Raw genomic sequence first — 12957 nt, forward strand, 5'->3', positions numbered from 1 at the left:
ACAATTGATTCATATTTCTGACAGGTTGTATTTCTGTTACATTTAAATTAAATTGTATGAGTCTTAGAGTTTTTTTAGTTTTGTTTTTTTCAGTATTTCTTCCTTCAATTCAATTACTTCTTAACTGCAATTAGTACAAAGTAAAGGACTATCAATCAGTAGGAAAGAGGTAGCATCACCACAATTTTCTGGTATTGACATGTGCAATATCTAACTGTGTCTAGAATACCATTTTTAATTATTTATTCTAATGGCAACTTAATGCTGTCATGTCATCTCTGTGAAACTGTTACAGAATTCCTTTTGTGTTAGTAAAAACAAAACTGAACTAAAATACTTTGACTTAAAATATATACTTGCTGACAGACTCTCATATAAGAATTGCAAAGACAAAGTTGGAGAATACTGAACTGGATAAAAATGAGGAACATATAATGTGTAGTGATGGTATGGTGATGATGTTCGTCCCACCATCGCTGAATGTAGAAACAGTTCAAACCTAATTCTGTAGGTTTCTGCCTGGAACTGAAAAGGTCAGGTTTTTGTTTTGCTGGATATGAGTAATTTGTAATTGCTCCTTTTACTTTCATAAGGTTTTTTCATACTTGCAACCTAATGCCTCTGTTCCCTTATTTATTGTTCAGTTATTCCAAGGATTCAATGCATATTCATCAAAGAAAATATAGACACAGTATGCTTCATGTCTGCCATTTATGCCTAGATTTTTTATTTGTAAGGTGAGGAATCACTTTAATTTAAAAAAAACCCCACATGTTCCTGGCTGGAATGTACACGATTCTTTAATATTAGTTACTAATAAAAAAGTTATCTAATATGTCAACATATTTAGTGCCATAAGCAAGACAAAATTCTTGTTCATATTGGTTATGTGCAAAGAGTGCTAATTGTCAATTGTTAGAGTGTATATAAGAAAAACTTGGAACTAATTTGAAAAATTGGCAGGGTTACATAAAAGTGAAGTATAAATCACATGAATGAAAATTTTCAGGCATACAAGGTTACGGTCCAAAGCACTCTTTTGCATTGATAATTTTGATAGGCAAGTACTTCAGATTTCTACAGTGCAGCACAGTGTGCATTTGACAATTTTGACCATAATTTTACCTCTTTACATATTAAAAAGTAATGCCAGTGTGCATCAGTGAAAGAATGGAACTACATCTGTGTTTCTCTCTTCTATAATTAGGTCTTGTAACAGTTGTTTCATGGCATTGGGTGATGATGTGAGAGTCTGATCTTTTTTTTTTCCCCAATCTTTATGCATATAGAACTTGCTTTATTATAATCTCATATTTAAATGATGTTAAAATGTTAGATTGCAATATTTAAATTATATATAGTTTACTTGTATTTGAATTATATTTTTAATCTCATGATATTAAAGGGATGGGTACTACATCGTTTCCCAGTTATTTTTTTAATACCTTCCTATTTTTAACTATTGTAGTTTCTTCTTTTATGCTTTTCTGCATTCTTCTCATTGCAGTCTTTGACAGGAGTCTGTCTGCATCTATACCTATTTTCTTTTGTTAAACTTAACAAATCATCAGCCTCACTTTATTGGGCAACTGTTCTTTTGTTTGCAAATGCCCATGTAGGCATTTTTGAACAGTTTAAGTTAAATTTAACCTTTATTCAATTTTTCCACATTTTTACAGGGTTGCCTATATCTGTGTCTTTCCAGAAGTTCTTCTGTTTTCTTTAAAATTGGAAAAAAGGGAAGGACATTGAATTTAAAAAGATGGTAAAAGAACTGAAACTGATGAAATCCAGTAAATATGTGTAGTTTTGGTGAAAATGCTGTTGTTCCTCCAGTGCTGTTTTGCATAGGTGTGGTAGCACATCCAGATAATAAAATCCTCTGCTCTGAAATAGTCTACAAAATACGGATTTTTAAGCTAGAGACCTGGATTTAGTAACTACTGAGCAGCTGCAATTTCTGCTTAAGGTAGTGATACTTTTGGGTGCTTAGTGTCTGACAGATCATGCCTTATTGTTGAACTGCTGATGGCAGGGGAGTGCTAAATGGAATAAATGACTTCATATGCAGTACCCAGTCATTACTGGCTTTTTGCTTGCTTAAGTCAACCCATCAAAGATGGACCACTCCAGTCTTTACAGAATCAAATTGTATAGACAGCCAAAACAGTATTCAGCGTAAGACAGTTGCTTTTCTGTGAAAAGAATAATTTTCTTAGATCACTTAGAAGTGACCTTGCTTCACTCCTAGCATTAGGGATTGTCTGCAGAAAATGGATGCTGTTTCTGGACTGTTTCTTCAAGGCAAAAATGAGAATTGTGCTATAGATGCCTGTCCCTATATATAGGTAACAAACAGATTACCCAGCCACAAATCGTCAAAAATTTCAGACGCGACTGGGGAAAAAGAAGGGCTTTCTGCAGTTGCTGTACAATAGATAGTGACTAATGCCAGTATGAACTGGAGCCAAAAATGTTGTAACTACTGATGAGCTAATCAGCATAAATTTCGGACAGGAAGCAGAATGGGGATAAATAAAGTTGTAAATATCCGTCCAGTGTAAAATGTGGAGTGAGCAAGAGATGGCTATTAGGTGACTGAAGGATATACCCATGTATTAAAAGAGGTCAGGACAGATGATCTAATGATATTGTCGACTTGAGAACTCTTTTGTTCCTCTATTCTCAGTCTCTAAAATGGAGATGTTTGTTTTCTACCCTCCCTCTTTATCCCTTTCTTTCTTTTCACTTCTATTTACTAATGCTTTCAGGCAAGGAGTGCCTTAAACTTGTACACTGCCCAGTAGAAAATCCTATAATCCTGACTATAATCTGAAGATGCAGTTATGTTTAAAATAATTTGTGAAAAATATTTTAGAAAGGAAAGGGTAGCTAAAATAAAAATCTCGCAGTTTTGTCTGTATTATCAGTCTATCGATTCATACCAGGAAAAATGTTTACTTGTATATAAAACACAACAAGTTTATTTCAAAAAAGCTCAGAATGCATGCAGTTCCCGAGAACTTAATGTTGACAAGACCATGCTTAAACTGACATCTCTTAAATGTCTAAGAACTCTACTTTCCTTCTTTTCATTATCCAAAAGAAGAAACTGAAAAGTCCTAAGCTAAAAAAATCTTGTTGAGACCTCTCAGGGCCTATTCTTCAGTAAGTTAATACTCCATTTTTGGTCCATTGCAATTCAAACTCAGTGTAGGCAATAGCAACAGACAAAACACATTTGTATCACTACATTCCTACTCTAAATTAAAACAGCAATCTCTTTCTTAAATGAATTTTCAGCATATTGTACTTGGATTAGTTAAGGTTTTATACTGATTTGCTTTCATTTTTAATACTGATTATGGGAAGGTAAGGAGAAAATTGTGTATGCAAAGGGTGTTTTAATTATTTGGACATGAGCCAAAAATGATGCCATTTTTGCCTTGTGGTTTATAACCTTCCAATATTTTCAGAATAGCCTTCTTCAGTGTGCACCTGGAATGCAGCCTTCTTCAGAACTTTGTTTTATGATGTTCTTAAAACTTAGGCATGTGTGAATGCACAAATCTGTATGACCATTCATACACACATTTTAGCCAATACTTGGAGTACTATCAAAAGATGAAGTGTCTTAAGAATCATCTTTGTGCTCATGTAACAGTCAGACTTTTCTGTTCCAATATCATTAACTGAGTCCCTGAAAATTCATTATGTGATGTTCAAAAAAGTTTGGGTTTGTTGCATTCTTTTTCATAGGTGTATTACAGGATCACCTTATTAGGCTTTTCTTTACAACTTTTTAGGACCAAATGGCAGTAAAAATAGAGAACTTCATGAAAAAGCAAGAGCCTAGGAGCTGAAGATTTTTTAAGGAAACCAGAATTATGGGTCTCATGATAAAATTTTGAACATTAGCATTGCTGCCTGTGCAACTGCCTAGACCCAAGATCCCAATGGCTCACATGCCTCACTTAGGAGCATTCTTCACAGCACTGCAGTCTTTCACTAAACTTCCTGTTTTAATAGCAGATACACTGAGCTTTGAAGCGTTTAACTGGCAAGGCTTTTACATGTCTTCCTTATTTTCCAAGCAGGTGCTGAAACCAAAATGTCTCTTTTCAGCTTGCTAACACTCAGAGTAGTTTCCTATTCATTCTGCATTGCCTGTGATAACTGGATAGTTAGCGCTGTGCAAAAATATATCTAGGCATGTAAAATTTCTAAATAGCACATTGAGTGTTGTGATTTTTCTGACTCTGAAATGTTTAATGCAGTATCTATCCCCTTTGGGGGGAGGCAGGGCAGGGAGGGGAAGTGTGCTGTCTTTTTTGAGTGGAAAGTGTTTAAGGCCAGGAAGAGTGTAAAACACAGCACCCGTATTGTTTTGGAGGTAGGCTACCCATGTATCCTATTTAGTGTAAACAATAAATCTGGTAGCATTCATTTCTTATTTTATTTTTCCTGGAAAGTAAACAACACTGTTTCAAGCTCTACAGATGCTAACTACTTAGAAAACAAAAAAGCCAAAACAAATATAAATACTGGTAAAAAGTTTAAAAATTATGTGACAGCAATGAGGCGTAAAATGTCAGCCGATTTTACATCAGTGGGCAGGTTCTTGAGATTAAGAGTTTATTTTTTGTATTTTTACCTAACCAGATATTAACTTTTATGCTATAAAGCAATCCTGGAGCCAGATTGTCTTTCTGTATGTCTTTCTACCCAGCAATTGAGACTTCTTTGTGAAGAATGCTATTAAAAAGAATATAACACCAAGGCTGCACATCTGTTTCTCGTTTCAGAACAAGTTCTTTTACTCTAAGCCTCTATTTTTTTCCTCCTACCATGAGATTCCCTTTTTTTTTCTTCAGTAAATAGACAAGAATAAAAAGATTGCTAATAAAATGGGTTACTGTGTATCATTTACACAAAAGGCTTTAGCAATACATTAATTTGTGCCTGTTGTGATAATGTGCATCCACAGATTCATTTGTTCTATTAAAATGCCATCATGTGAAAAATCAGTTGTAGCTCTGGCTCTGTAAAATGGAGACTGGGACCGAGGATATATCATCAACCTGAGAGGAGACTTACATGTGTCAGAAAAGAGTGTGGTTTTAAAACGTGGCTTCTCCTGACAGTATTTGTAACAGACGTGAAATACAGAAGTCGTGCTACTTTCTAATTCTCCTCCTAAGCTCTGAAAAGTGACGTGCAGTGAGAAAATGTAAGAGTTACTTAATAAATCTGTATTCCTCCAGCTTGCCTTGCTAGGGAGAATTATATCCTTCTGGTTCTTTTTGTTGCTGCTTTGCAGTTTTCTCTGCTTGAGCAAATTAATTGCTACATAGTGACATGTCACTGCATGACTAGATAGTGACATGTTTATTCCCAGAAGTTTGTGAGGGGTTTTTTACATCTGCGGTCAGATAGTAACTAATTTGAGATCAATAATAACAAAAATTCTAACATCTCTCAAGCATTTTCCTCCGTAAAGCTGTTATTCAGAATGATCATGTTGGTACCTAGTACAGTGTTAGCAGCAAAGAGAATTGTTAAGAACTGAAAAAGCAAGTTCATTCCAACCATGGGCCTTTAGACTCTGCTGGACATGATTAAATAGGAGAAAATTTCTTTTCCACACAGCAACAAATTGGGTACTTATTAAATCTGGAAACATTTTTTAGAATTATTTTGTGCCTATTTGATGTCTAGACTGGCTTTATTCCTGATGACCTGCAGAGGATTCCTGTGTGGTCTCCTGGCACGGGAATTTGAGATGAGTTTTATTTTGCCCCATTCTTTTTTCTTTTTGAGGTATGTTCAGTGGCTACTGAACAAATACATGCCACCTTACATTCATCAGAAGAGAGCTGTTATTGAATTTGTATAGTAAATGTGAGATTTGGGCAAGTTAATGGTGTTTATCCCTTTTGTGGTATTTATTTTGAAGTTTCAATTCTCTGAATTGGGAAATTCCCTGAAGGTGAAAAAAATGCTCTTTCAATTGCTGCCTATATTAAAAGGATTTCATTATTGTATATGCCTTCTTTAATGGTGCCACCACTGCTCAGGTAACAAACAGAGTGATGCTGCCAGGTCATTCTTTGGCTCCCTGATGTGTTGTTCTCTGGGCCATGTGGGTGGAATTTCTGTTTTAAAACTAGTTAACAGATACTTCTATTCAGCAGGCTGTTCCCATTATAAAAAACAAGTAATTATAATCAGCAAGTACACTTTTTTATGAAGTTTCTCAGGGTTCTGCGGGTGCCAATACAAGAAAAATTTTCTGTATTGTTGTACTTCAGGTTTAGGTTTTTAAGATACTGTGTCTATAGTCAGATTTGTTACCCTAACCTAAATTAGCCATTGTAGCGCCATGGAAAGTCTAGCAGTGTGACATGATGGAGTTTCTACAGGGTGAAGATGCATTTTTAAATCTTTCCATAACGATAGCAGATTTGGTCATATTAATGTGTATCATTTCTACCCAACTTAAAAAAAAAAAAGCAAGCTACGGTTCACTAAATCCAAAAATTATATACCTTCAACTCACGGTTCTGTGATCTTACTTTATTAATGTTTTATTAATATTTTAAAAAACACTTAATGGGAGACTTCCTAGTCTCTTCAATGCTAATCACAATACAAAGGGCACTTGGATTTAATAAAAATTCTTCCAGGTGATTCATCCAAAGCTAATGCTAGACACTGCGGATTTCAGTGTAGTCATGCAGTCTGCTTTGTGTGAGTACATAAGAATTCATTTACAGTGATGGCAGGGAATATAGAAAGGTTAAGCATGTCTCTGAAATAAACCAGGGCAGTTTATACAGAGCACCCTGACACACTGAAGTAATGTACTTTCTGAGGAAGCAATACCTGGAAATTTTCACGTCAGGCTTGAGTCATAGTTATTTAGAAATGAGGATCAAGGCATAGTTAGCTGAGGAACAAAATCAACCAGATTTAAAGGCTATTTGATACACTTAGTAAGGTTGCCCTTAGTTCCCTGCTCTGTTCATAATATTTGCATATCCCAAGGCAGTATACATCTTTTAGCAATTTTTACCTCTGGGAGGAGACAAATATATCTTGTTGTTGTCCCTGCATTTCTTTGATATGCTGTAATATTTTAGAATAAGGCTACAGTTTCATTGTGTATAGGCCGTATATTGTTTTAACATACTATGAACTATAATCTGGCCTACATCACTAAAAAGATGTCTCATAAGCTCTGTATTGTGGTTCCAAGGAATTAAAGCAGTAGCAACACATTTGATAATGCTGATAGCTTTGAGGATTATATACTGGTAGGGCTGTGAACGTAATCCAAGTTTATAAATTGATGTCTGACTACAGTGTTTTGCAAAGAGCCAGATGCAAGAGACTTCTGCACATCTGGTGGGTTTATATTAGCATTTTGAAACACAGAATAGTCATTAAATGTATGTATATATTCACAGTGCAATTTCACAATATATATCATGGATAATATTAAGAGGACACATCTCAAATGGGATGCTGAAGTTGTCCATTTCTTTGCATTGCATTGTGAACAGTCAGATGAGTTTGTCTTGGTGTGTTTATCTCAGGAATAAAAAACAACAAGAAAAACCCTAAGAAATGCTCCTAAGCATTTTTTTAATCTCTTTTTTTCCTTTCCTTTTTTCTTTTTTTAATTTCTGTTTATGGGTCATGGCATGAATACACAAAAACCCATGTGTGGCAAAATAAATCTTTAAAGTATGAAGAACAATTTCTCCAGATTTAGTAAGAACATGAAATGCATGAATGAAATTTATTTATTTATTTAAGAAGTGTAAAGTGTGGTCAAGAAGGTGCCAAATGTTTGTCATAGTCACCTACATCTGTCTTCTTCCTCTTCATAGTTGTGTTTCAGTTGTTTCTGTTTGTGGTTTTTTTTGAAACCTAAATATGCAGTAGATAATTTTGCTGTTAAATGGACATTTTGCATGAAGATCTGAGTGCAGATCCCAGTTGGTTTTTACTGGTAAACTTACAGTCTGTCAGCTAAATATAAGTATTTTTTTAAATGAGCTTGAATTCCTGTAGAACTCAGTGGACGTGTTTTGCTGAAGAATGCTGTTGGGCTGTGCAATTTCCCGCAGTTTTAAGATTTATCAATGCAAAGGTTATTTGAGACCTTTAGGGATTGTTAAACTAGAAAAGAGTAACATTGTTGAGAGTAAGCTGTGATTTTAGTTGAGTTAGATGAATTCATAATGAAACATTTTTCTCCCCCCTGCCCTCCCCTTTCCCCCCTATTGTCCAAAGAAGGATGAATGGCTTCTTCTTTGGGGGTAGGGGTAGCAGGACTTGTCTGCTCATTTTTAAACCTTGGAATGGAGCTCACTTTGCTGAATTGCCTGTTTCACAATAGAACAAACTGCAGTCCTTCCAGGGTGGTTTTTTTCTTCTTTTCCAGAGGAAATTAATTCCCCTGGTTACGGGGAACGTGTCCGTCCAGTAAGAGTGGATATGTTTAAGGAGTACCTAAGCTGTACAAATTTCTCTTACTTCTTCTCTCCCAAAATAAGGGTAGAATATATACAGTGAAAAAAAGATTGTCCACAGCCCCTGCAGCAGTGTTCTGTATAAAAGAACTTCGTGTGTTCCACTTACTTGTTCTGCAAGTACTACACCAAAATGAGAGAAGTTAAAAATAGATACATGATTTGCACAGATAAGCTATAAGAAGTTATGGATGGGCACAATATTGGGATTTGTTTGGAAATTTATACATCAGAGAATGAAAAATCAGGTATTTCTTTGAGGACAGGAGTCCTGGAACCATATCTTGATGGCTGATTTTGGTACTTGTCCCATGGCTGGGCAGTTAGAGATGTAGTTGGTTGTGGATTCTCTGGTGTTTAATGAGTGTTGGGCTTATGCTGGAGCTTTTTTCAAGTACAGCTAAACTCCACTGTCTGCAGAGGATGTGCTTCTGAAAAGTGTGATATGACAGCAATGCAATGTTGCTTGTAAAAATTGTTGTGGTAAAGAGGGACTCATGCGGGGACTTAACATGCACAGGGTTTAAATACACAGGAACAGCATACGTAGTCGGGAGGGTGAGAAGCAGGAGCAGATTATCGGAATCAGCAACTGGAAGAGATGCTGGCTTTTACAGATGCTGGGTTTTGGAAATTATCATCATTCTGAAAAATAGCAGCCATTCTGAAAAATAACAGCCATCTGTGAAACTGCCTGATCATTAGCCCCCTTTTCTGTCCTTCACTCATGAACTGATGTTGAATTATCTGAGGAGGATGACGATTGAGATGAAGATGTAAGTGTTGAGAAAGGCAATGATAACTTTCACATTACAAGGTTTTTGGCAGGCATTCAGTTTCATGGATTAAGCCATTCCATGGACTCTTCTGAAGAGCTTGCATATACTCTGTATGGGGTGATACTGATGATCCTTCCCCTGCATCTCTATCGATGTCATATATACTGCTCCTTCGTATTAAAATATTGTGAGTTTCTGAAGTCCCTGCATGCGTCCTGCTCTGCTACATGAATATTTATAGGAAAAGTTGCTTTGCAGTGTGTCAAGCTCAGCTGCTTCATCTGTGAGAATGATGACAGCAGAGCAGGATATTAAATGATCCGTGGTAGAACTCAGAACAAAAATAGGAAAACGATGGATACTGGGATTGCTCGATCATAAGTTCTTTCATTTTCTTGCTACCTGCTTTCACAAAACTTGTAGAGTCATGTTCATCTTTGATATTTTTCTTTCCTCAATCTCCGTCATAGTTGATTGAAAACAGCCTGCCAAATAGTTATTTAAGCTAAAGCTGCATGAAATAAAATTCTTCATGGTCAGGGGTTTGAGAGGAGCATAGGCTAAAACCTTCCTCATGATTCTTGTAGGACTCTGTAAGATTCTCAAAATAAAAGATAAACTGGGAAGATTAGAGCAGAAAAATAGAGAGTCCTTTAAGATACAATAGTATCAGAATCCTGAATCTCTGGAGATTGAGAAGATGTTGGACTTGGACACTGACTTGGAGAATTTTTCAGTCTGCCCCAGCATGGTTCTTCCCCTTAACTGATACATTGGAACAGTCTTTTACTCTGTTTTGTGTAACTCAAATGCTCCATTCATGACTTTGCAACTAAGTTTTTCTTCTTGCCATATCATGCCTTGTTATAAAGTTAAAAATATGTTTAAAACAGTAAATTGTAAACCTCACTCCTCTTTCCTCTTACCTCCACCCTTCCCCACTTTAGAAATTGATTTGGGAGCAAAGATCATTCTTTTCTCTGTAATTTTTACCTGTTTGCAATATACAGTCATCTTCTGAGTGTTCAAAAAGATTGTACTTTTATTTTGCAAGCAAAATATGATGATGAATCACGTTATGGGTGTTATATTTGAAATCCTTTTCTGTTTGTTTATTTGACAGGTCCTTGACCAGTATGAGCGAGAAGGGTTTAATTTCCTAGCTAAAGTTTTTAATTCTTCACATTCCTTCTTAGAAGACTTGACAGGTCTAACTTTATTACACCAGGAGACGCAGGCTGCTGAGGTAAGAAAATACAATTTGGATGTTAAGAATAAACAGGTGGCAGTAAAGGGTGCTTGATTTTATGTTCAACTGTATAACCATGTGATTAAATGAATCACTGATAGAATGAAGCAGTAGTATTTGATTTACAGGATGATTTACATAAGCCATGTGCTTATTCCATCTAGTGAGATAAGATGTGTCCTCTTAATGCTATAGAATAAGAAATATTGTTGGATGTGAGAGATCATTCTTTTTCACGGATAGATGATGGGATGCGTGTTGACATCTAGTTAGAAATGTGTAGCACTATTATTATTATTCATTTTATTTTTGTCACATTTAGCGAAATTACAGAAATATTTTAAGTAACAGTTGTTGCTTGACAGTTCTGAATTTATATCAGGAAAGTTCCTGTCTGTTGTCTTTTAGGGTGTGTTTCACTGGCAGGGTAAACTGCAGTTTGTGCAAGCATTACAAGTACTGTATACAAGTACTGATTATAGGTAGCTATGATAGCACAGAGCCCACTATGTGCTAAGAACCACAGTATTTACACAGGTTCCTAGGTAGGTTAGACATTCTCTTAAATTAATCATAACTCTTTATATCTGAGTTTTCAAGTATTACTTTAAAAAAAAAAAAAGTGACTTGTGTTATGTGGTATAAGGAAATCAATTATCATTTTAGGTCAATCAAAATGTAATTATTATACTGCTTGATGGATTATAATGTGGGAAAAACAATGCTGTTTATTTGTCTAGTGACAAAAGTTGTAATGTGGAATGAAATTAGGGTATGTTTTGTTCTCATGGGCAATAACTGTGTCTAAAGAGTTGTGATATTGAGTTTGTCCCATAAAAAAATGAAACAGGTATATGTCTTAATATTGTATTTTAATAATGATTTATAATCCTTAGTCCATCTGCAAATGTCTGTACTGTTCTACATCTATAATTCAATTTTGGTGTAGTCGTATCACATGGATGTTTCTGAAGTTGACTTTGAGATGTGATTATTCTGTTACTGTAGCCTGTGCAAATGGTATAGCTGTTTATTCAGCTGGAAATGGCTCAACAGTGTTGCTTAATAAGGTTTGCGGGGGATAATGATGACTTGACTCTCTGTTTCATGTTTTAGCCTTTTAAAATAATTGGAGCAGATGCTGGAGACATTAAACCGTGAAATACCTGATGCATTCTTAAATCAGCCTGATGATACCTAGAAAAAGTTTAAATATATATTAGAGAGGGATCTAAGAAAGGAAAACAAATACCCTTTAACAGGTGCTACTCATTAACAATAAGAGTGATTGTAGTCTGGTTGCTATACCTGACTTTTAGGCTGCTAAGAAGTGTCTGGGCTGCTAATGACAGCATTAAAAACCATTAAAATTTCCCTAGTTAGTAATATATTATTTTGCAGATATTAATTAATAAATTTCTTTTGCAGCTTCAGAATATATACAGGTGGTTTTTTATATAATTTAGAAAAATGTAAAGTCTGGTGTGAGTTTATTGAAACTTACTGAAGTTCAAAGTTTAACATAAAAAATGGAATTAGTGTGCTTTCAAAAATCTTTGGGGTAAACAGTGAGGTTTATGCGGTGAAATCATTGCTTATAGGTGGAAAAACTGATGTACAAAATATTTTCGAAGCTGATGCATTCAAATTAGCCCAGCTACCATAGAACCAGTGACTCTTCTTGATTGCTTCCCTGTAGCATTGCTATATTTTTGTAAAAACTCATTTGTTTTATCAGGGTTAACTATTTTAATAGTCTTGATAAAGTTTGTATTTATGAATGGTCAGGTCTAACAGGCAGATTATTTGCAGATTCTGGACCATGCTTGCTTTCTTCAGATTAAAAGACCTGTTCTTTTGTTACATTTTGCCACTGTCGAAGCAGGTGGTTTTGTTGTCCTCCACTACTCCCTCAGTACATAATTTGTGACAGTTATTAAAATTTTTAGGTGGACAAGAGACTTCTAGTATGTTTTCTGCTGAATTGTTCTTGTATTTTGAGCTTGTTTTTCTCATACAGTGCAGCTGGTGCAATTTATATTGCTGAGTTTGAAGACTGCGACATGGTTTTTCAGGTTTCTGGCTACTTAGGAGCTGCTGTTGGCAGAATGTATTCTCTAAAATGGAGACATTAGATTTGTTAAGATCAGTGCTCTTTAGGTTGATTTAAGACATTCTTGATAGATGGCATTCTAAAAGCTGCAACAGAAGTAGTGAGAGGTTTCATAAGACACGTATAGCCTATTTTTGTAATTAGAATATTTTATTTTTCTGTTGAGAAGTTACTTGTCTTTCTGCACTCAAACTCTTCAAAGAGATTTTGTAGATGATTGTTGGCTTTGGAGACCATATAAATGGCTTCTAGTAGCTGAAGATTTTCCTTTCCTCC

At 35.3% G+C, this 12957-nt stretch overlaps 1 protein-coding gene across 6 annotated transcripts in view; it reads left to right on the top strand.

The window, feature by feature from the left end:
* Nucleotides 1-12957, top strand: part of ATG7 (autophagy related 7) — a 128404-nt gene that overhangs the window by 40945 nt on the left and 74502 nt on the right. For all 6 annotated transcript variants that reach the window (XM_075052853.1, XM_075052855.1, XM_075052851.1 and 3 more), the window contains exon 18: nt 10443-10565. In XM_075052853.1, the coding sequence (XP_074908954.1) occupies nt 10443-10565 (123 nt within the window). The remainder of the gene's footprint in view (nt 1-10442; nt 10566-12957) is intronic.

Source organism: Buteo buteo, chromosome 21, assembly GCF_964188355.1.
Source record: "Buteo buteo chromosome 21, bButBut1.hap1.1, whole genome shotgun sequence".
NCBI lineage: Eukaryota > Metazoa > Chordata > Aves > Accipitriformes > Accipitridae > Buteo > Buteo buteo.